Consider the following 24,907-nt stretch of genomic DNA (forward strand, 5'->3'; position numbering starts at 1 on the left):
CTTTGTATGCCATATTTCTGTTCATTCTGAACTTTGTCATTTCCAACAAATCTTAGGGACAGCAAATAGCATCAGTAACCCATTTCCAACCTTGAGCCAGCTAAGAGACTATGTCTTAGCTTTTTTACACTTTTATGCTTACTTCATCCAACTGCACAGTGTCTGTAAGCTTGAAGTCTGAAGATGTGAATTCAAATCTTGACTCAGCTCCTTACTACCTATGCAAGCTTGGGTAAATCATTTAATCACTCTGGGCCTCAGTTGTTTTGTTTTGTTTTTTTAAACTATAAACTGAGAGATTTGGAATAAGTACCCATCCAAGGTCTTTTAAGATATTTGATTGTTACCTCTCTGTTCCCCTAATTGTTTTGTTTTGGATTTGAATATTTATTGTAGCATGTAATAGTCATTCCAGATAGTTCAGGTTTTTTTTTTCCTTTTGTCTCCCATATGATATCAGTGATTTTCCTTTGTTGAAATAAATCAGATCTGTGATATGATCCTCTTAAAATAACTTCAGATGGAGTCCATATTGCTAATTTTTGTCCAGTTATAATTCTCTCCATTGTATTTAAGAATGTACCATCAAAAAAAAAATACAAAGGATGTGACCCAGCTGTACCAGATTTAATTTATACTATAAAGTGGCAGTTATCAAAACTGCCTGGTACTGGTTAAAAGATAGAGTAACAGGCCAGTGGATTAGAATAGGTATAAAAGAAATGGTAGTAAATGACTATAGTAAACTATTGTTTGACAAACCCAAAGACATTAGCTTCTGGAATGAGAACTCACTGTTTGACAAAAACTACTGGGAAAACTGAAAAATAGACCCACAGCTCACGCCCTATAACAAAATAAGTCAAAATGAGTACAAAATTAAAGGGCAATACTAATTAACAGATCAAGAAATACTTTATTCCATTGGATCTACAGAAAGAGGAGAAATCTATGAACTAACAAGAAATAGAATACGCTACGAATCACAATGAATGATTTTGATTATATTAAATTAAAAAGGTTTTGTACTAATAAAACCAATGTAGTCAAGATTAGAAGGAAAACAAATCTGGGAAACAATTTTCACAACTAGGGGTTCTGATAAAAGTCTCATTTCTAAAATAAATAGAAAATTGTATCAAATTTAAAAGGTTATAAGTCACTTTCCAGTTGATAAATGGTCAAAAGATATAAAGAGGCAGTTTTCAAATGAGAACGTTAAAGCTATATATAATCATATGAAGAAATGATCCAAATCATTATTGATTAGGAAATTAGAACAACTATGCAAATTAGAACAACTATGAGGTACTACCTCACACTTAACAGATTGACTAAGATGACAAAAAAGGAAAATTATCAATGTTTAAGAGGTTGTTAGGGGCTGGCAGCTAGGTGTCACAGTGGATAGAGCACCAGCCCTGGAGTCAGTAGTACATGAGTTCAAATCTGGCCTCAGACACTTAGTAATTACCTAGCTGTGTGGCCTTGGGCAGGCCATTTAACCCTATTGCCTTGCAAAAACCTTAAAAAAAAAAAGAGGTTGTGGGAAGATTGAACATTAATGACTGCACTGTTGGTGGAGTTGTGAACTAATCCAGCCATTCTGAAGAGCAATATGGAAGAGCAATAAAAGTGATCATAACCTTTGACTCAGCAAAATCAATACTAGGTATGTATTTAAAAGAAATCATAAAAAATGGTAAAAGTCCAAAATGTTCAAAAATATTCATAGCAGCTCTTTTTGCAGTATCAAAGAATTGGAAATTGAGGGGATGCCCTGATATTGGGGAATGTTTGAACAAGGTGTATGAATGTTATGGAGTACTGTTGTTCTATAAGAAACCTTGAATGGTCATACTATAGAGAAACATGGAAAGAATTACATGAACTGATACTGAGCGAAGGGAGCAGGAAACAAGAGAACATTGTGTCTATTAACAATAATATTGTAAGTTGATCAACTATGAGGGATGTGGCTCCTCTCAGCGGTTCAAAGATCTCAGACAATCCAGAAGAAAAAAACAAAAACAAAATACAGAATCGAATGAATACTATATTCACTTTTTTAAAACTTCTCTTCTATTTTTCCTTCCTATGCCATGATTTTCTTTCTTTTCCCTTAGTCCTAATTCCTCATACATAAAATGACTTATATAAAAATATGTTAAATACAAATTTACATGGTACAACTTTTATCAGATTGCTTGATGAGGGAAAGGAGGATGGTAGAAAAATGTGTGACTTATAAGTAAGTGGATGAATGTTGAAAAACTTTAATAACATGTAATTGGAAAAATAAAAATAATATATTAATCAAGAATGTACCTTCAGAATTAAAGTGAATTACAATATGAGGACAGTCAGAAAAAATGTAAACCATTTAAGACCAATCCAGATAGTTGAAAATGGAGAAATTATGACAATAACTTCACAGTAAGCCTTAAATATCTGGCACCATTAAAATGGGAATGGGTTTATATGTGTGTGTGTGTGTGTGTGTGTGTATACATATACATATATATATATATATATATATATATATATATATATATATATATATATATATATAATGTGATAGTTAAATGCCATTTTTATTTTGAATCATCTTCCTTCTCCCTCTAAGATTGAATGTAATTAGGAAGCTGATGGTACAGGAGGTGGACTTCCTTCCACATGTGACTCAACTAGACTTGCGAGATAATAAACTTGGTGATTTGGATGCTACAGTTTTCAGCAATCTTGAAGTTCTACACTGTGAAAGGAACCAGTTGGTGGCACTCAATGTTTGTGGCTATTTGCTAAAAGCACTTTATGCCTCTTCAAATGGTAAGTGAAACAAGAAGGACCAATGTCTGTCCTTCTGCTACCTGTGCTTCCTATCCTCCAGCACTGTCCCTGCCCATCTTCTGCTATCGTGGAAATGCAAATATTACATGAAACTAAGACACAGGGAAAGGAGATGGGGAAATCCTGTTTTGGTGGGAAGAGGTAGGAAAGTTGTTCCTTGTATTATTTTGTTGCAATTATTGAAGGGAGTAATCTCATCTTTTGATATGGCTCTACTACTTAGAGGTGTAGAGGGGAAAAACTAGTTTTCTACTAGAGCTGCTTGGTACTTAAATATGTGAGTTTGTCTCTGAGGACCAGAGCAGGAATATTCTATAGCAGCAAATTAATTACATAGATGAAGCATCATGGCTTGGTAAAGAGCATGGAGGTTGAGATCTCAGGATTCAGATGAATCTCTGGTCCTATCAGTATGGGACTTCTCTTCAGTAATGCAACCCACAACTCATTCATACTAAAATAGATATAAAGGTTAAGACTCAAGGTTCAGCACTTGGAGTGCTCTCTTAGTAAAGAGAGTCAAAACAACTGGGTTTGAATTCCAGCTCTGCCATTGAATAACTGTGTGACATTAAACAAATCATTTAATCATTTTGCAAATCAAAAAAATGTTAAGTAAATATATTCTTATTGTTATTATTAGCTAACTAGAAAGAGAGGCTAGTTAATCTGTATATCAATACAGGAGATGATATAGTCCAGGAATTCTTAACTGGACATTCACAGAACTCAACCATGAACAGATATCAGAAGGTCTATAAACTTGGATGGGAAAAAATTACAACTATATTTCAGCATAATTGGTTTCCTTTGTATTTCAATAGAGTTTAACGTTCTGAGAAAGGGTCCTGAGGCTTAACCAGATTGCCAAAAGGAGTCCACAGCAAAAATAGTTTAAGAGCCTCCTGATCCTAGTCCAAGGGTTCTTAACCTAATTTTATAGAGGAAGAAACTGAATCCTAGACAACCAAACTAATTTTACCCAGGATCATGCAGAGAGTATGTGACAGAGCTAGTATTCAAACCCAGGCTCTCCAAAGATAAGTACAGAAAGCTTTCCATTGAATCAAGGGAAACAATTTTTAGTACAAAGGGTAACTGGAACTTCATAAAGAAGAGAAAGTGTATGGTGGAATATGTCGGGAAATAAGACTACTCTTGAAACTTATTCAAAAGGATTTAGTAATAACTATATGAGGTGACATTATATAGTGTTTTTTTTATAAAGGTTTGTAAAGGACGTTATCATTTCACTTCACCTTCACAATAACCCAGTTTCATACATTTAGTAAATATTTCTGGCTCATAGTTTTAAAATGGTAGCTGTTCTAATAAACAAAAATCTCAATATAGTTGATTAAAGTGAAAATTTCAGACCTTTCAGTTAAAAAAAAAAATTAGCGGGGCAGCTAGTTGGCATAGTGGATAGAGCACCAGCCCTGAAGTCAGGAGTACCTGAGTTCAAATCCAGCCTCGAGACACTAAATAATAATAACCTATCTGTGTGGCCTTGGGTAAGCCACTTGACCCCATTGCCTTGCAACCCCCCCCCCAAAAAAAACAAACAAATAAATAAATAATAGAAAAATTAGTCACTTCAACAAATTCTTTTAAAAAATTATTTGGTTTTTGCTTATAACTTTTTAGGTTTTGGGGGGGATATTTGCTAGATTTCAGTCCACAAACACCTTACAATTTGTGAAGGAAAAAAGACATGAAACCATAGGAGAATAGACAACTATATAAATACATATATATGTATATATATATACATATATATGTATTTGTATATATGTATATATGTATGCATATATACATGTATATATGTATGTATGTATGTAACATGCAAATGCAGAAAAGGGCAAAACCAGTGTGGGATGAACAGTGAAGAATGATTAAGCTTTGGATAGAGAACGAGGGGGGTATACTCCAATTAGTCAATATGTGTTAAGCACCTGCTACTCCATCTGAATAGGAATAAAATCGTAGAGGTAGAAATGAGCTTGTTACGATCAGGCCATGATCAGGGGACCATTATGAGATGTTAAAGGAAAAAGTTAACATTGGGGAAAGGGAAGGGATGAGACTTGGCCAAGTAGGTGGGGTCAAATTTTGAGGACTTCAACTCAGTTTAGGAAACTAAGGAATCCATGTAGGCTCTTAGGCAGGGAAGTAGTATGATAAAAGCAGTATTACAGTAATGTTCTGACATCATTCAACCAACTTGAATAGTGAGGTTATTTTTTTTAAAGTAAGAGAGCCCAGAGTCAAGAATTAGGTATTGCAGGGATGGCTAGGTGGCACAGTGAATAGAGCACCAGCCCTGGAGTCAGGAGTACCTGAGTTCAAATCTGGCCTCAGGCACTTAATAATTACCTAGCTGTGTGGCCTTGGGCAAGTAACTTAACCCCATTGCCTCGCAAAAACCTAAAAAAAAAAAAGAATTAGGTATTGCAGTCATCCAGTTATTCACCAAGGCTGTGCCAGGCGACATAGAAAGGGGCAACAAGGATGGATTTAGTTCTACATACATGCAGGGGCCTCTGCCTGCAAAAATGAGAGAAAACAGACCCAGCCTGAAATCAATTTATTATCTAATGGGAGGATAAGACAATAATAAAAGTTGAGTTATACTTGCTGTGAAAAGCTTGAGGAGAGAACAGTTGCTCTCTGATGGGTGGTGATGAAGGAGGCAATTCATGAGCTGAACCTTGGAGATGAAGAGAGATTTTGACCAGTGGGGTTGGAAAAGGGGAGAGCATGGGGGTTGAGATCCTCAGGATTCAGATGAGTCTCTGATCCCATCAGTATGGGAGTTCTCTTCAATAATGTGAACCACAATTCATTCATACCTAAGATAGATATAAAGGTTAAGACTCAAGGTTCAGATTTTAAGCCTGAGTGACTGGAGAAATGACTATTATTGACAGAACTGGTGAATTTTTGGAAGAGCACAGAATTATGGGAGAAAAAAATGTCTTTAGTTTGTGATCTCTTGAGTAGAAAGAAATAAAACATCCTGGTTGAATTGTTCAGCAGACTCTTGAATAGAAATCAAGCTTAGTGAAAGCAATGAGTGCCATAGATGCATTTTGAGATATTTTTGACACATAAGAAATCATTGAAATCATGAGAATGGACCTCACTGAAAGCAGCGAAGAAGAGATAGGAGTGGAATTGGGACAAAAGGATCGCAGTATCATGGAACCCAAAGAGCAAGATACTCATCAGTATCATGTGACTTAGGGAGGTTCAACTTAAGGACACTGGATTTGGCTAGAGAGATCATCATTGGCAAATGATGGCCAAGTCTCATCCCTTCCTTCCTGTTCCCCAATGTTAACTCTTTACTTTAACATCTCATAATGGTCCCCTGATCATGGCCTGATTGTAACAATAATTGTAGAAGCAGAAAGGTAGATTATGTAGACTGTTAGGGAGAAAATTCAAAATGTCAATGATGCATAGAATTCATTTGTTAATCCATCATACACGTCAAGAGAAAGGGGATGGAAAGCTAAAATCTAGATGCATGAATAAAGAAAAGTGATAAAACCACTTATTCAATATAAATCATGATTGAATGCAAAAGATCCCTTTAGTTTTTTGTAGTGTCAAAGTTAAACTGAACGCATGGGGGGGGGAATATGATGCTTAACAGATTTTTTTGTATCATTTTATAGCATTTTCTTGTCTTTGTTCTCCCCCCGCCCAGAACTTGTGCAACTCGATGTTCACCCAGTTCCAAATCATCTGACATTCATGGATGTTTCTAGGTAAGGAGTCAATGTGCTAGAATTGGAATGCTTTGAGGTAAAATTGTTTGAAAATTCTTTAAGCAATTCCAGCTGAATTCTTGTATAAACATTCTCTTGAATGTAAAGCATGCATGTGAAACCTCAATGTTGTTTCACCATTTTTACTATTTAGGCTTTAAAAGGGTGCCTAAGCTATCTACCCATTAAAATGCTCCAATCATAATGGCATGAGTATCCCAAGAAGAATTTGTCACTGCCCAGATATTAATATTGTACTCAGTAGTGATTCATCCTGACTAATTAAAAGTAGACATAGATGACCTGGTCTGATTCTTCCCAGATCAGTTGACTGAGCATCATTTGAGTAGAGCTCCAACAATGGAGAGGCTGTACAATGTGATGAAAAGATCAGTGAACTGGGAAGCTTAAGGAGGCCTCAGTTCTGCCAGTAAACTAGCACTTTGCATGAGACATTTTGGACCTCAAATTTTTTTTTTCACCTTTGTAAGAAAAAAATTAGACTATATGATTTCTCATATACTCCAAATACTTATATTGAATAATGTTCCCCCACCTTGGTCTGCATTTTTGTCCATCACTTGTGGCATTTTTAGTTCTGTCTCTTAGCAAAGGATCCTAAAATCAAGATTTGGATGATATATTCTGACCAGTACCCAGATTCCATTTGTAAATAGGAAAGTTTAATATTATTTGGGCACAGAATCACACTTGAACTGTGGCATTTATCCCCACCTTTCTCCACTTGAAAGGAATGATATGGAAAAGTTGATCCTAAAGCATAGAGGTATTTGTGATTTTACTATAAACATGCATGTACTTAGATATATTTGACTATAACATAAATAAATATGAAAATATTGTGTAATATTTCTATAAGTATAATTATAGTTTGTACTTAAGTATAGGTAACACTTAAAAGTATAATATTCAGTTTACCAAAATGAGTTCTAGAATCTGGGGCTTCTTGAAGAGAATACAGCATATGGGAATAGGGTCCAGGTTATATAGATTGTCTAAATTAATTTTATATTTACATATAAAATATGATTCACCTAATTTTCCTTTTGTTTCATAAACTGACTAAAGGCAATTCTAGATAAGCAGGTCCAAAGATATATTAAATAGTAGCATCAGTGATATACTTGTATACTGATTGTTTTAAAGGAGAGAATTCATTTAGATGGAGGAGTTCTGGCATTTTTGTTTTTAAAATAATGGATCTCTGTATTTTGTAATCACCTATCACCCAGGTGATATCATCAAACAGACTTTGCCTTTTATTGTGAGCAAGCCTCTCTAGGCAATTCTAGCTCTTCAGTCAGTTCTGATCTCAGAATTTTAGCAGCTCACACAAACTGCATTATCAATATTAATTTCAAAACTTATGTGGAAGTTTTGTTCTCTTTTTTATTCCTAATTATATACTTCACACATTAAGATCTGAAACACAGAACTTTGTCTTCAAAGAAGAGATTCTTTGCCATTTCATTGATCCTAGGACCAAAACAGACTGAATCCTAACATACAAAAAACAAATGTCTTTATTTGTAGGAACCACCTAGAAAGTGTGCCTGAGTGGGTTTGTGAGAGTCGTAAGTTAGAAGTATTGGACATTGGTCATAACCAGATCCACGAGCTCCCTGCTCGGTAAGTAGACCAAAGGATCAATCCTGAAACTCGAAGTCACTTAGAAAGAACTGTTGAGTTTAGAGTATACCTTGTTCCTGTGACAGAAAAGCTTGTTTTCATCTTTTGTTTGGTGTCATTTGCCTCATGTGGTATCATTGGGCTATAAACTTGGTTTGACTTTTTCTTCTTTACGTTCATGCAGTGAAAAACAGAATGTGGCTTTGAATTTCAGCCAGACATTTTAAAACAGTGCAGGATTAGTACATAGTGGAAATTTTTTATTTCATCTCATGAGCCAAATGGAATGTTCAAAGACATCTCAAGCCACCTGATGGGACCAGCTATAAGATCTTGATCTTTTTTGCCATGTGCCATTTGTACAAATTGACTAACAAATGACTGCCTCGCCCATTACTTCAATATTCTCAAAAAAATTTTTTCACAGATTTTCAGTTGCTTTATTTTTCCTCATATGAAATCTGGGCTAAGAGACCTTTCCTTTTTTTCCTCTTCTCTTTCTCTTTTAATCTTCTCAGCTTTCTCTTTTAATCTCCCTTATCTTTAATGAAGTGATCTGCTGGATTTATAAAAAAGACAGTGTGGTCTCCAGTGTCCACAAAAAAAAATCAGACATATCCTTTATTTTTTGTTATCAAAATGCATAACAATATTTTGGGGATATTGAACTAGGTATGCCAAAGTGTATTCTGTCCCTTTCTACTCTTGTCCAGTGATCATTAGGCCTGAGAAAATTTATGGAACCATGATTGTTCTTTTAGTGATAGAGAACCAAATTCTTTCATGAAAATAGCACTGAGGGGGGAGTGTATAATTGTGATTTTCATCGAAACTTTTATATTGGGAATTATCCTTAAAGATTGTTGGCGGGGGGGGGGGGGGGGGGGGCCGGGGCTAGGTGGCATAGTGGATAAAGCACCGGCCTTGGAGTCAGGAGTACCTGCATTCAAATCCGGTCTCAGACACTTAATAATTACCTAGCTGTGTGGCCACTTAACCCCATTTGCCTTGCAAAAACCTAAAAAAAATAAAAAAGATTGTGGGGGGGGAATAAAACCACACTTTTGATTAAAGGGTTAAATAGTTATAGAATATACATGTTTAGTTGACCTGACCAAAAGGCAGAGAGTAAGTTCAACTGAATGCTGATAAAGCCAAGGTCACTTTATGAATCCCTACAATAATCAAATTCCTTCTATATAGATTGTTCATCAGTTGTACTCCTAACTAGAGCTCCCTTAAAATTTATAGCTTTTATTACTTTGGGGGAAAGTATATGTGAAGCAACGTACTATTACTACTACAATAACTCTTTAAACACATGCTTTGACATTGGTTTTGTAGCCTCTTAATATATAGTAAAATCAAGGGAGAATAGTTTTGCTAAGTAGGACAAAGGACATTTCACAGAGCCTCAGGTTTAGAAGAGCCTCCAGAAGTTACCTACTGCAAACCTGTACCTGAACAAAAATCCTCTCTACAAAATACTAGCAGTTAGCCAGCCTTTGCTTCATGACCACCAATAGGGAAAACTCATTCCCTTCTAGGGCCATTCATTCTACTCTTGGATGGCACCTGTTATTAGGAAGTTCTTCAAGCTTGAATCTGCCTTTTTGCAACTTTCATCCATCCTTCCTGATTCTATTCCTTGGACAGAATTGTCTTATCCTCACTAGTTTTTCCTCTTCTCCAATCATATCCACCATTTCCTTTAGTGCCTTGGGATGTATTGCATCTGACCCAGTGACTTGAATTCATCAGGGGCATTTAGGTTACCTTTTTACTATCTTCCCAACCCTCGAAGAGCCATTTTTGGTCTTTCTTTTCCAAACAAAAGTAGAGAAAACAAGATAAACAAGGATATAGCAATTCTTTCTGTCATATATTGTTTTATCACCCACCATAAGAATAATCCTTATGACTTCTTGATACTCTACCATTAATTTTCTGAAAATTTTTTTTTTCTAGTTCTTGGCATTCCTGGCCAGTTTCAGTTAATTCAGAGTCTTAGAATTCCAACAAAAGTCTTTGGATTCTTCCTCCATTATCGGTGCTCAGATATTATCTTCACATATCTTTTCAAATTTAAGTTGATTGGAGAGCTCCCTTTTGGGCTTTTGAACAAATTCCCTTTTTCCTTCTCATAAGATTTTTTTCCCTTAAATTTCTGTTTTTAGAATTTCATTCTTGAGTTTCCTGCCCCCACTCTACGCCAATGACTTGTTTAGAACTTTAGTCCATAGGATCTCTTTTATCCTTTCTTTTACCCTTTGGAATCTGCTCATCCCTTCCTGACAGCCTAAATCTGGTTTTCTTTTCTTTAATCACAAATTCTAACATGGACTGTTCACTTTCCTCCCAGATTCTTATTTTTATTCTTTTTCCTCGTGGGTAAGAATCAAATATAAAATGACAATCACTATTTCTACCTTTTAAAAGCTAAAAATATCATTAAAACAAGTCATGGAATTTTTATAGGGCCTTCTTTAGTCAACGCCAACAGAGGTCCAGGTGATTGAAGTCCCTCATCATGATAATGTGATGTCTATATGCCAAGCTTTTGATGGCTTTACACAATTATTTATTCATCTAATCTCCTCATTTTAAATAGGATACAATTTGCCTTTCTAGAAAGATATTCCAGTCATGGTTCTCATCCCACCAGATGTTAGTTATATGGAAAATATGCTCCTCTGAGCCAGGATGTCTAGTTCATCTTGCTCATTACTCATATATTATGCATTTATGCATAGATATACAAAGCAAGGGGGTTAGTTGCTACTTTTTTCTTTGATATTTGTGAGTTTCTGGTTGTCTCTACTGCTATTCTTTTTCCTTACATTGTAGCTTCTGACTGTCATAGAAGTTAACCTTTTTTAATTTTGTGGTCCCCCATAGTCTGGTAAAGCTTATTCCTTCTGTGATTTGTTGCCCACAATATAACTGAAGGAAAATGCTAAATTCCAGTTAGGGGTTAGCAAAAATTAACATATATTTTATCCCCATCCATGTAGTTTGAGTGAATTTTCTCCTTTTTTCTCTTCTTTTTCAATAGAAAATCCTTTTGCTTAGTTTTGCAAGACTCCAGGCAATTTTTTTGGTGGGGGGGATTTGCAAGGCAGTGGGGTTAAGTGACTTCCCCAACATCACACAGCTGGGTAATTATTAAATGACTGAGGCTGGATTTGAACTCAGATTCTCCTGACTTCAGGGCCTATCCATTGTACCAACTAGCTGCCCCCAATTCATTCTTTTTTTTTTTTTTTTTTTTTAGGTTTTTTGCAAGGCAATGGGGGAGTTAAGTGCCTTGCCCAAGGCCACATGGCTAGGTAATTATTAAGTGTCTGAGATTGAATTTGAACCCAGGTACTCCTGACTCCAGGGCTGGTGCTTTATCCACTGAACCACCTAGCCCCCGCCCCCCCCCAATTCATTCTTAACAGTATTAAGAAAAAACAAAAAGTACATTCCATCTCTGGCCAGAAGCATGTCATTTCCATATTTTAAACTGGGGTCCAGTAATCTGAATCCTATCCTTAGCCACTGTTTTTAAAGAGCAGTTCTCTTCCCACATCTGCCTTCTTCTCTTTAAAAGTCCTTCCTTCTATAGGCCAGTATTTCTCTGTACCTCTTTAGGACTTTGTTCTCTCTTCTCTCATTGAAGCTTGTTCTCATTTTTTTTAAAGCAATACTTCATTCTTCCTGATAACCTGAAAATGGAGAGACAGTTCTCCAGCCTCTGCCTTCTCTTCTAGAATGAAGACCAGAATGCACTTAGATCATAGAAAAGCAGTACTGGCCACTTATAAAGGTGGTTGCAAAATTCTTCCTGTTTTCCATGCTTATTGGAAATGAGATCCTTGCCCCCCCCCCCCCTCTTGCTTAATAACTCTTTTGGAGAGCTCATTAGTATCTGACCTGTAGAGTTTCCCAAATAAAGTTATTGTAAACATCTCATTAATAACCTAAAAGATTTTCCATTAACAGAAAATAAATTTAAGATTATATCTCTTTGGGAAAAATTCTGATTAAAGGTCCCCCATATTAAGAAGTTATCATTAACAAACTGATAAAAATCTGCACCTAATTTAAGTACCTAGAACCAGCTCTTTTAACTTCAGGAGAGTCTCCCAGGTATCATCTTTATGATATCTGAAATATAGTCATGGAGTTCATTACCTACATTCTAGCTCTCAGAATCAACTGAGTGACACAGCTTTTAAATCTATCCTTAGTCACTCTTAGCTGTGTGACCTAGGCAGTTGACTTCACTGCTGCCTGCCTCAGATCCTTCAGCTGTATGGTAACAGCACTGCCTTTCCAAGAGTTGTGGTGAGGATCAAATGACGCATTTAGAATCACAAAGAATTGGACACTAACCTGCAACTGATAAAGAGTATGTAGACTATGTGCAGGCACTGTGTGGAAGTGCATGTTATAAATATTATCTCATTTTTATCCTCATAACAACTCTGTGGGGTAAGTGCTAAGAGATACTAATCCTAAGCAAAACCAAAGCTTAGAAACATAGCACATTATGTGAGGTAAAGTCCCAGTGTTGAAATTCATTTTAAGAGAGGATAAGCAGGAGAAAGGAAAGAATTTGTGAGTAAGTGGGGTAAGTGCTAAGAGATACTAATCCTAAGCAAAACCCAAGCTTAGAAATGTAGCACATAAAATCTCAGTGTTGAAATTCATTTTGAGAGAGGATAAGCAGGAGAAAGGAAAGAATTTTTAACTCAAAATTTTCTTAAATGAATGTGAATTTTTTTACATATAATTGGGAAATAGCGAAATAAGTAAGAATATTTTTTAAAATTCAGTGTAAAAGTTAAGTTGTATTGAAAACCAGTGTCAAATGGGTTACATTTTCTGCCTGATTAAATGTACTCCCTTGGGGGTGGAAATCAGGTGATAGATGAAGAATGTGGTATGAGTATATGTGTGTATGTGTGTGTGTGTATATATATATATATGTATATATATATATACATATATATATATACACACGTAAATATGTATGTTACATATCCATTTCTATCTATACAGCTATAATATTGACAAAAGTTAAGTGTTCTTTGTCTAAATTGAACTAAGTTAGCTGATACTAACTTAACTTATTCCCCATATTTTTTCTCTAGTTTTTAATTTTTATGGCCAACAACTGATTTTATTCATTATCACAGTGATAGAAGCCATATACCACTAAAATGTGAATTTTTTTTGTCTTCTCACCCAAGAGTTTTCTTTTATTTTACTTCTAATCATCACTAGAAAAAAAACATGCCCAAGCTTGCAAATAACTTCAGATATCAAAATAAAAAAGAGTAGATGAATTTCATTCCCAACACTAGAGTCTTTTATGGGGCAGATTTGAGATATATTTAATTTTGTAACTGTTCTCCATTCCTCCCTTCCTAAAGTATCAAACTAAAACAAAATAGGAGCTTCTCCCCTATCCTACCCAAACACTGCCAGGTAGGGAAACAAAAGCAAAGAAAAAATTTGAGTCTTGAAGTGAAAAAACATAGAGAAAACTATATACATTTTTTGAATAATAATTGTAGATTTTAATGTTACTAATTCAGATTTTAATGTTGCTAATTCAGAAGTGGATGAAGAGAAAGCTAAACACAAAGAAAAAGGTAGAACTGGACAAACTTTAAGAAAATATAATCTGAATTACTTATATCATCTGAATGACATTGAAATATACGTATTTCTTAGCATCACATGGTTCTTTAAAAACTAGAGCATATGCTAGGGAATAGAGATTGACAAATGAATTTTTTTAAATCTAAAATAATGTTATTTTAAAAGTAATATAGATAATAGAAGGAAAAGATACAGTTTAAAATGGAAACTTGTTAACCAATCATTTTTGCAAAGTTTTTAATTTTACAATTTTTTTCTTCCTCCCTTTTCTCCCCCATTCCCCCAACAGAAGGCAATCTGCTATAGTCTTTACATTTGCTTCTGTATATGCATAGATCAAAATTGAATTGTTGAGAGAAGAAACAGATCCAAAGTGAAGAAAATATTAGAGTTTGCAAAATTATGTAATACCTAAGACAGCTTTTAAAAATCTTTGGTCTTCATTTAAACTTTACAGTTCCTTCTCTGGATACAGATGATAATCTCCATCACAGATCCCCTAAAACTGTCCCTGATTATTGCACTGATGGAGTGAGCAAATCCATCAAGGTTTTTCATCACCCCCATGCTGCTGTTAGGGTGTGTAATGTTCTCGTTCTGCTCACTCAGCATCAGTTCATGCAAGTCTTAACAGGTTTTTCTGAAATCCCATCCCTACTGATTATTTCTAATAGAATAATTTCCATCACATACATATACATACATATATATATATATATATATATATATATAGAGAGAGAGAGAGAGAGAGAGAGAGAGAGAGAGAGAGAGAGAGAGAGAGAGAGATGAATAAATAAAATCACATTTTGTTCGGCCATTCCCCAATTGATGGCCATCCCCTCAATTTCCAATTCTTTGCCACTACAAAATGAGTTATTATGAACATTTTTGTACATGTGGGGTTTTGACCTTTTTCATGATCTCTCCAAGGTATAGACCCAGTACTGGTATTGATGGATCAAAGGGAATGCACATTTTTGTTATCTGTTGGACATAATTCCAAGGTTGTTCTCCAGAAAGTTTGGTTGAGTTCACAGCTCCACCAGCAATGTATTAGTGTCCCAGATTTCCCACAGCCCTTCCAATATTGATCTCCTTTCAGGTCATATTGACCAATCTGAGAGGGGTGAAGTGGTACCTCAGAGATGCTTTAATTTGCCTTTCTGTGATCAGTAGTTATTTAGAGCAATTTTTCAAGTAACTATAGATTGCTTATGCTTTGACCCATTTGTCAGTTGGGGAGTAACTTGGTTTTTTTTTAATAAATTTGACTCAGTTCTCTCTCTCTCTCTCTCTCTCTCTCTCTCTCTCTCTATATATATATATATATATATATATATATATATATATATATATATATATATATATATATGTTAGAAGTGAGTCCTTTGTCAGAATGACTAGTTATAAAAATTGTTTCCCAATTTACTACATTTCTTTTGATCTTGGTTACAGTGGTTTAGTTTGTGCAAAAGCTTTTTAATTTAATGTAATCAAAACTATCCAGTTTATTTTTTATGATGTTCTGTATCTCTTCTTTGGTCATAAACTGCTCCCCTTTCCATAGAGCTGACAGGTAAACTGTTCTTTGTTCTTCTAATTTTCTTATAATGTCTTTTATATCTAAATTCTGTACCCATTTTGACCTTATCTTGGTATAGGGTGTGAGATGTTGGTCTAATCTGAGTTTTTGCCATGCTGTCTTAAAGTTCTTATCCCAGAAGCTGGAATCTCTGAGTTTATTAAACAGTAGAGAATATTATAATCATTTCCTGCTATCTCTTTTGCACCTAATCTATTCCACTAATCCACCACTCTATTCCTTAGCCAGTACCAGACAGTTTTGATAACTAATACTATATAATTTTAGATCTGGTATAGCTAAATGGTCTTCATTTGCATTTTTTCATTAAATCCCATAATATTGTCTTTTTGTTCCTCCATATGAATTCAGTTACTATTTTTTCTAGATCAATAAACTGTTTTTTTGATTGTATGGCACTAAATAAGTCATTTAATTTAGGTAGAATTGTCATTTTTATTATATTAGTTTGACCTAGCTATGAGCAGTTAATATTTGTGTAAAAAGTGTTTTATAGTTATTTTCAGTTTCACAGAGTAGGTAGACTCAAATATGCTATATGTCTGAAGTTATTTTAAATGGGATTTCTCTATCTCTTGCTGCTGTATCTTGTTAGTAATTTATAGAAATGCTGAGTACTTATGTGGGTTCATTTTATATCCTGGGACTTTGCTAAAGTTGCTAATTGTTTCCAGTAGGTTTTTTTAGATGGTTTTAGGGTTTGTTTTTTTTAAGAAAAGGAAGAGTTTGAGTTGAATATAAAACCCCCACCTTGTGCTAACTTTTAGTACCTCAGGTCATTTGGATCCATGTAACTGTGAGATGGGTATGGGGCAGATTTGAGATATATTTAATTTTGTACCTGTGTCTCCATCCCTCCCTTCCTAATCTAATTCTCTTATGCTTTGCAGTTTGTTTTATAATAGTAGTCTTCGTAAGCTGCTGGTAGGGCATAACCAGTTAACCAGGCTACCAGAAAGACTGGAGAGAACCCAGGTGGAGGTGCTGGATGTCCAACACAACCAGCTTGTGGAGCTACCACCGAATCTTCTGATGAAGGCTGACAGGTAAGGGAGAAGCAGTATCAGCTGATGCTCTTGTTTCCATTAAGACTTTTGTGTGTTTAGGGGCATGGGGAAGTATTAAGGCAGGGAGGGATTTTAGAGGAGGTTTGGAGACCACACCTAAAATTTTTGTTTTTGTTTGGTCTTCAGACACAAAAGACAATTTTCAGAGTAGAAATCTAATATAGTTGCCTAGAGTTATGTTTTTTCTGAAGCTTGTCATCTAATTTGGTTTATATGAACCTTCTAACTTTCAGTTTTATATTGTGATTTTGGGCAAATGCTGCAAATGAACCCTCTTTTTTAAAAAATTAGCAATACTATTTTCCCTTGCCTACATTTACCAATTTTGCTATTTTTCCAAAAATACAGTAAGCCATGGTTTTGCTAGAAACAGCAGCATAACCTATTTTAATAGGAAAGTCTTGAAAGACTTTTAGAGAAGAACAGTGTTAAACTGTGTATAGGTATTTGTGGGGTAATTGTGTATTGATCAGAAATTAGAAATGTGCTTTTATGTTTGAGTAAAAGTTTATAGTGCAATACAGGGCATGATATCTTAGTTTCATTATAGTGTGACTCTTCTGGCAATGCCACTTTTGTGACTTTCAGTGATGAATGTAGACTTATTTGGAGGCGTACCTGAGGTTTTTTTGCCCATTCCTATCAATATTGAAGCAATTGCCTCAATTTATATATGTTTCATTCCTTTAGAAGAAAGAAAATCCTATTTACAGAGAATTTAAAGCATTTCTAACTCTTTGTTTAAACGCTGTTTTACATAGCAGACTTAAAACTTCCAAACTATTCTTGCCTCAAAGTGATGGAATTCAGCAAACATTTTTTATGTATTATCTGTATTTGTGGTGCATCATGCTATTGTAGCAGATACAGAGGTTAAATTAAACCTTCTCTTACTTCAGAGAGCTTACAGTCTAATTGGGGTGATAAGACACATGTCCACAGAAAGTTGTCATTCAATTATAATACAAATACAAAGGAGAGGTCCAAGCAGATAATAGCAGGGATTTAAGAGGGAGACTTCACTGAGAGCTGGGGAGATCATGAAAAGTTTAATGGAATGGTGGTGGTATGTGGAGTGGACTTTAAAGGAAAGGAAGGATTGAAGTGTGAGCCTACACAGATAATTCCAGGATTCATGTGATGGTATGAAGAAAAGGAAAGTGGACAAGAGGATGGGATAATTTTGAAAAACAGTGACAGTGAAGATTTATTAGAACAAAGAAAGATGACAGGATAAAGAAAGGCTTGAAAAATGTAGATGGAAGGTAAATTAAAGAGGGACATACCAGCATAAGGATATTTTTTCATAGGTAGTGGGGAACCATTGAAGGTTTCTGAGTATAGAAGTGATATAATCTCCTTGCAGCAGTGTGAAGGATATATTGGAAAGGCAAGAGACTAGAGGCAATGAGACCAACAGACCAGATAAGAGGTGTTAAGATGGTTACAGTGGGAATAGAAAGGGAAGGGGAGGGGAGTATTAGATGAATTAATTCTTCCCTCTACTTAACCTCTCGGATCTAAGGAGGACTCTAAGGTTTTGAAACAATGTCAGACTTAATTCATAACTCTTCCTTCAGAGCTCCAAGACTCTCTGTCCTGTTATACTAAATTATAGAAATTGTTGGTGGCCTGAAAGAGCAAATTTGCTCCCCACCCTCGACTCTCATGCCCAAAAGTTACCAATGACCTCACGTTTCCCCAGAAGTAAAGCTTACTTCAACATTTTAGAAGACTTTTTCCATTCTGGTGCCATCCCACTTTGCCTTTTCTCACAAGATTTCCTGTCCATTGCCTACATCACAGCCAGAGAACATCACCAGCACTTCCTGCCTCCATAGCTTTGCCTGTACCATTCATTATGCCTAGAAGGCTCTTGATCTGCCTCACTACAGCAGTGCCATCAACTTGTGTATTCTCATTCATATGTAAGCACAAACATGTGCACATATTACCAGCCCATACACACGCTGTGTCTGTTGAAATCCCATCCAGCTTTTGAAGCTAAACTGAGGTGGGGAGGGCCTCAGTGCCCTAGGGTTTCCATCAACCTTTGGTTGAGGACACTTTTCCTTCTGCATGCCCTGAATAAAACAGTTGACTTATTCAGCATCCAGACCGCTGAATTCAGGCCACAGCAATAGCTAAATCTCCCCCCCCCCAAAAAAAAAGTGCCAGTTTCTGCTTGCTGTTGCATCAGGAATTAAAAAACAGCCCCTTTAATCATCCTCTTGTTGGAACTTCAGATTTAAAACCATAATGGTTTTAAGAGGGTGTTTGCCATCTTGATGGCCAAATATCAAGTCTTATATGGGACATTTTTCTTTACCTCTTAACTTTCCTTGCTGTAGCAAGTCTGAGGATGATTTTTATCATTTTAATTTCTTGATTTTTCTAAAGCATTCATTGAATAATTCTGCTCTGACTTGAAAGCCAAAAGGCAGTTGGCTTGTCCTATAGCCAAGTCTTCTTGACTTTTAGTGTTAACTCCCTTGACTTTTAGTGACAAAGGTGGATCAGATATTTAAAGTATTCACAGTGTTTTTATAGTAGATCATTTGGCTTACGATTTTGCTGCCCTTGTTAAGTTTTGAGTGCTGTTTTATTTTAAACTTGCATTTCAGTAATGCTTCAACTATAGAGACAGGTGCATAAAGTGTGAAGAGCCATATGTTGCTGAGGATTTGGCTGTGAGTTTGCATCTTTCGATCAAGATAGGATTTAGTTCTATTGGTTGAACTAGAAAATATTTCAATCTGGATCATATTGGCATGAATCTCTCTCTTCCATTCACTTATGGTGAGGATTTCTTGGCTGAATGCAAGACCAGAAGGATTTTCAGTTAATCAGTTCAGTTTTTGCTGGCAGATGCTACTGGGAAAGTAGATAATTCCTAAGGGTCACCAGAGTATGTCAGGCACTGGTAGGGGCACTCCCAACCTTCTGCTCCACACCTGCATTCTGAGAAGTGACTGGCTTCCTGTCTACTCTGAGTTTTAACTTTGATTTGATGGCTGAGTCCTTTCTTCTGGTGAAGTCAGTTCCATTATTAGAATGAGTTGACTGATCAAGCAAAAATGAACAGTTTAAAGTGTTTGGGATAGGAGAGAACTAGAGAGTATAGACTACTGCTGCATTTTTAGCTATATATATACATATATATATATATATATATATATATATGTATATATATGTATATAAATTCATAGCTAAATCATTTTCCCAGAAATGCCTTTAAATTCTATCTTTATGTAGAGGGGACTAAAAACAGACTTTAATCTTTTATTTAGATATATTAATATACTAATCTATATAGTTAATTTATGTATTTAGATTCTCTATAGCTAATCTGCATATTAATTTATAATCTATGTCTTTATATATAAGCTATAGCTAATATCTATATCTTAATTATTAAGTCTCTTATAAATTCCCTTATCACAAAAATAGGATTAATATATTTGCTCTTTTCCTTGTACCACAATAACATTAAGTATTCCTCTCAGTTTTGTATAGCATTTGTCTAAATAATAAAGGGACTGGGGGGTATTTAATTTAGCCTGGAGAAAAGAATACTTAAAAGCAAGAACAGGGTAATAAGTTTAGACCTCTAAGATAATAATAGATACCTTCAGATAATAATACATACCTTCAATTACAGATGAAGAAATAGATTCTAAGAGGTTAAGTGGTCTTTTTTGAGATCACAAGGACAGCTAGGTAGTATAGTGGATAGAGTGCTAGGGGTGTAGTCAGGTAGATTCCTTCCTTTTTTCATGGCCTCAGACACTGTATGACCCTGGGTAAGTCACTTTCCTCTTCTGTAAAATGAACTGAAGAAGGAAACTGCAAACCCTTCTAGCAGCTTTGCCAAGAAAGCCTAAATGGGATCACAAAGAGTTGGACATAACTGAAATGACTGAACAACAATGAATGGAGTCAGTTGTCTTTACATTTTTGAAGCATCTTCCCATAGAAGAGGGAATTTGAAACCCTCTTAAATTTTGTCTTTGTAGCATAAATGAAATCATTAAGGACCTTTATAGATGGAAAGGGAGGTGGACTGTCATGGATTGAGAGTGTGGATCACAGGAAAGTTTGTATGTATTTCTGGTAGCCATAAAATATTGAGGGAATCAAGCATAAAGGGATGAATTCTCTGAGGATGATTTATGTACTGTAGAATGTGAGCCTGTTGAGGACAGTGGCTATTTTTGCCTTTCTTTGTATCCCCCCAGTACTTACTTAGCATCATGTTTGGCACATAGTAGTTTCTTCAAAGTAGGTTTTTGTTGACTTCTGATGTGGGGGGGATCAGATAATATAATAATATCATAATTTTAGCTAGTATTTGTGTAGCAATTTATGCTTCACAAAGTTACCTCTTTTGAGCCTTGTGAGTAAGTATTAATATTTCTGTCTTATAGATTGAGGAAACTGAGTGGGAAAGGCTAAGTGACTTAGTTGAGGGTCAGGCAGCTAGTTAGTAAGTCTGCCTCCCAGCACTCCCAGTGGATACACTGTGTGCTACCTAACTGCCTTCATGAAAATGAGAAGACATGAAGATGTTTCCATCTATATCAAGGAGCTAAATTGTGAATTCATTGAAGTAATAAAGGGATGAACTAAAGCACTTGTGCGAGCTAGATTACCAGAAATGAAGTGTTTTTATTACAGTTGAAATTACATCTCCAAGACTTCAATAGTATTTAGTTATAATCGGGCACTATTTTGTAGATTCATTCTCTCTCTCTCTCTCTCTCTCTCTCTCTCTCTCTCTCTCTCTTAGATTTTTTCAGGGCAATGGGGTTAAGTGGCTTGGCCAAGGCCACACAGCTAGGTAATCATTAAGTGTCTGAGGTCGGATTTGACTACAAGGCCTGTGCTGTATTCACTGCACCACCTAGCTGCCCCCTAGATTCTCTTTTAAAGAATCACACAATCCCAGAATTAGAAGGTAACTCAGAGGTCATTAAATCTGAGCCACACCTGGAAATGCCTTGTTCAGATCCCTGTCTAGGTTGACCCAACTGCTGCTTAAACCCTCAGTAATGGAGAGTTTACCACCTCAGAGGCAGCACAGAGCATTCTGATTATTAGGAAGTTTTCTCCTGAAACTGAAATCTGCATCTCTGCAACGTAGGATAATGGATTTGGAGATGGAAGGGGCCTAGGAGGTAATCGAGTCCAGTTTCCTTATTTTAAGGAATGAGGAATTTATTTTAAGGATGAGGAAACTAAAGGTTGGAGAAATCAAAAAGACCTGGCCATTATGTCACAAAGGGTTGTCCAAACTAGTATTCCAACTCAGCTCCTCTGACTCCAAACTATTCACATCTAAAATAAAATATAAACTTAGACTAGACATTTAAGACCTTCTGCAGTTGCCTGTAACCCACATTTCCAACCTTATTTCCTTGCACACTGTTTTAGCCAACCTGGCCTACAAGTTCTTGACTGATTTTGAAGGATGTGTCTGCCTGTCTGTCTGTCTGTCTGTCTCTGTCTCTGTTTCTCTCTTTCTCCCTCTCCCTCCCCTCCTTCCCATTCCCTTCCCCTCTTATCTTTCATATTTTATCTTTTTCTTTAAGAATCCTATTATAATCTTCCTCTCTGATCTTCTTTTCAGGTGCCTTTTCTGTTCTCTGATATACCTCCATCAGAAAATGCTCTCATCTTCCTCAAACTTACCTTTGTTGTTGCAAGTAACTATCTCTTCCCCACATCCTCCCATTCTACTGTCTCCTCCCTAATTTTATCCCCTAAGAGAATGTAAGCTCCTTCAGGACAGAGCTTGTCATTTTCCATCAATGTGTCCCCAAGACTTAGCACCATGCCTTATACGTAGGATAAAAACTTAATAGTTTTTTGCTAATGTTTTGCAGTTTTGTTAATTTGAAGTTTCCTATCTCTAAATTTTAGATTTTTAATCAACATATTCTGTCCCCTTATCCCCATAAGAGAGAGGCAATATGAAAATAGACTATCAGAGCCAAAATAGAAGTGGTCTATTTGAATCATGTCTGACTCTCCATGATCCTTTTTTTTGTTTGTTTTGCTTTTGGCAAAAATGCTGGAGTGATTTTCCATTTCCTTCTCCAGATCATTTTACAGATGAGGCAAACAGGGTTAAGTGACTGGCCCAGGACCACATAGCTAGCAAGTGTCTGATTCATCTCAGGAGGAGGCATCTTCTTGACTCCTAGGCCAGGACTCTATCCACTTTGTCACTTAGCTGCCCCCATATGACTATCATAAACATAGTAAAACGCTGAAATTCAAGATATTCCCATCTTTATAGAATGTTTGATAACCCTGATGTCTATAGGTCAGTTTGGTAAAACGTTAAACAAATTCTGTTGTTTTACATCCTACTCACTGTTGGTGATGAGAAAAGTAGACAAAGCTGTAATGTTAGGATAGTAAAAGGACAAGATTTAGCCCTGAGATTCTAAAATGAGCAAGAGAAGTAAACTACTTAAGGAAAATCTCAATGAGCCAGAGTAGATGAACAGAATGTGCCAAGAAGGAAGAATACCGCAACTCAGAAAGCAGGAAATGGATTTGTCTCATTGCTGTTGTTGCTGGCTATTTTCCAAATGCTTCAGGGCAGGAACTGTGTCTTTCTTTGTGTGCTGAGTATAAGAAATATCACACTTTTTGCTAAGCAGAATTTTTTGGAGGTGAGTACAATGAGATTTATGAAGTTTTTATATGTGGTACACCACTGGTCTTAATAATATATAAGTAAAATACCAGCTGACCTAAGACATCATAGGATTGTAAAACTATCCTTCAGAAGAAATTAACTTTTTTTTTAACATCCAAATGATAATGGGGGTAAAAAGAATATTGCATAGGACTTTCTTCTGGTAAGAGTCGATCACTACTATTTCCAAAATTACTAAAGATTTTTGGTAGGTAAATATTTAATAATGATGACGTAAAACATGTGAAGTCACAGTATTAATTCTGCTTGATTAAATATTTTCCCTCTTTAAAACCTCGTGGGCCACATTTTAATCTTGATTAATTGTGTGAGATTCTGTATCTACTCTGCATAGATACCTTGCTTTTTCAAAATTAGAATCACCCTGTCATTTTGGCCTTTTACTAGCACTAGTTTGCTTGAATGTGACTGTTTTTCCTTTTGAATTAGTTTACAAGTTGACTTTAAGGCTTTATATCTAATTTTAGCAAAAAGTGGGCAGGCTGATGTGTTTGGAACACAACTCTTAGCACATGAAGCAATTTTAAAATACTGCTTCCAGAAGCTATTGTGAGGGAGGAATTAGCGTTATGGATATTCTTTCATAATAAGTAGAATCCTAAATACGCTTCAGAGAAGGTGAAGGAGTTCTTTTGGGGGGCACTTGGGAGAAAGGAAGCCTGTATGAATTTTGATAAAATGTAAAGAGTAATACTTGGTTTTTCCTTCAGGAGGAAAGAGTTCAAAATAGAAATGATTGGTTTATTCCAGCAAACTAGTTATATGATAATATGATACCTAGATCATTAAATCTCACTTTGTTGGCTGCCAATAGATGTGGGAAGGAGGGAGGGCATTCCAAAGGGATGGATGATATTAGGGTTTTTAAAAACATTGTAATCACTGCTCTCTTTGAGGCCAATGGTATGCTCCTTTGACTATTCACAAGAGCAGTAATTAAGGCAGGCTTATTCAGTTCTAATGGAGTCCTCTGGAATTGGCTGACCAAAAGCTAGCTAACCTAGTTTCACTTCCTGGAGGGAGCATCCTCTCCCCTCCACTTTTCTAAAGAGAATACATAGTTACATAATTGTAGTAGGCAAGTATCTACATGATAGCACTAGGAATCTTTTTCAGAATGTTTGCTTTTTTTCATCCATAAGATGTGAAATGTTTGTAAATTCTTTTAGCAGTATGCTGGGGAAATAATCTTTTTTGTCAAGGTTGCATTGCTCTCCAAATATTCTTCAGTTTATCTCTTTATCTTTTTTTATTCTTTTTAAAATTCAGGGAAAGGAAATAAACATTTATTAACCTCCTAATCTGTTGAACATTATGTGAAAATGGCATTACAGATTTGATTCTCACAATACTGTGGAGAGTAGGGACTTTTATTATCCTCATTTTACTATTGAGGAAACTAAGGCAGACAAGAGTCCTGGTATCCTGGGTCACAGAGCTAATGAGTGTCTGAGGACAGGTTTGAATTCAGTTCTTCAGTGCTCTAGTCACTATTCTACTTAATTCTCTAAAGTAATCCTCTTTCCATATGACTGCATATGTCCTAATTTATTTAACTTAAAGCAGTTGTCATATG

General features: G+C 35.7%; 1 protein-coding gene across 1 annotated transcript in view; it reads left to right on the forward strand.

Moving 5' to 3' along the window:
* Nucleotides 1–24,907, forward strand: part of PHLPP1 (PH domain and leucine rich repeat protein phosphatase 1) — a 294,885-nt gene that overhangs the window by 214,703 nt on the left and 55,275 nt on the right. Inside the window, 4 exon segments of the mRNA XM_074202041.1 lie at nucleotides 2,627–2,829; nucleotides 6,566–6,626; nucleotides 8,181–8,276; nucleotides 16,425–16,580. Of these exon segments, the coding sequence (XP_074058142.1) occupies nucleotides 2,627–2,829; nucleotides 6,566–6,626; nucleotides 8,181–8,276; nucleotides 16,425–16,580 (516 nt within the window).

Source organism: Macrotis lagotis, chromosome X (assembly GCF_037893015.1).
Source record: "Macrotis lagotis isolate mMagLag1 chromosome X, bilby.v1.9.chrom.fasta, whole genome shotgun sequence".
NCBI classification, from domain to species: domain Eukaryota; kingdom Metazoa; phylum Chordata; class Mammalia; order Peramelemorphia; family Peramelidae; genus Macrotis; species Macrotis lagotis.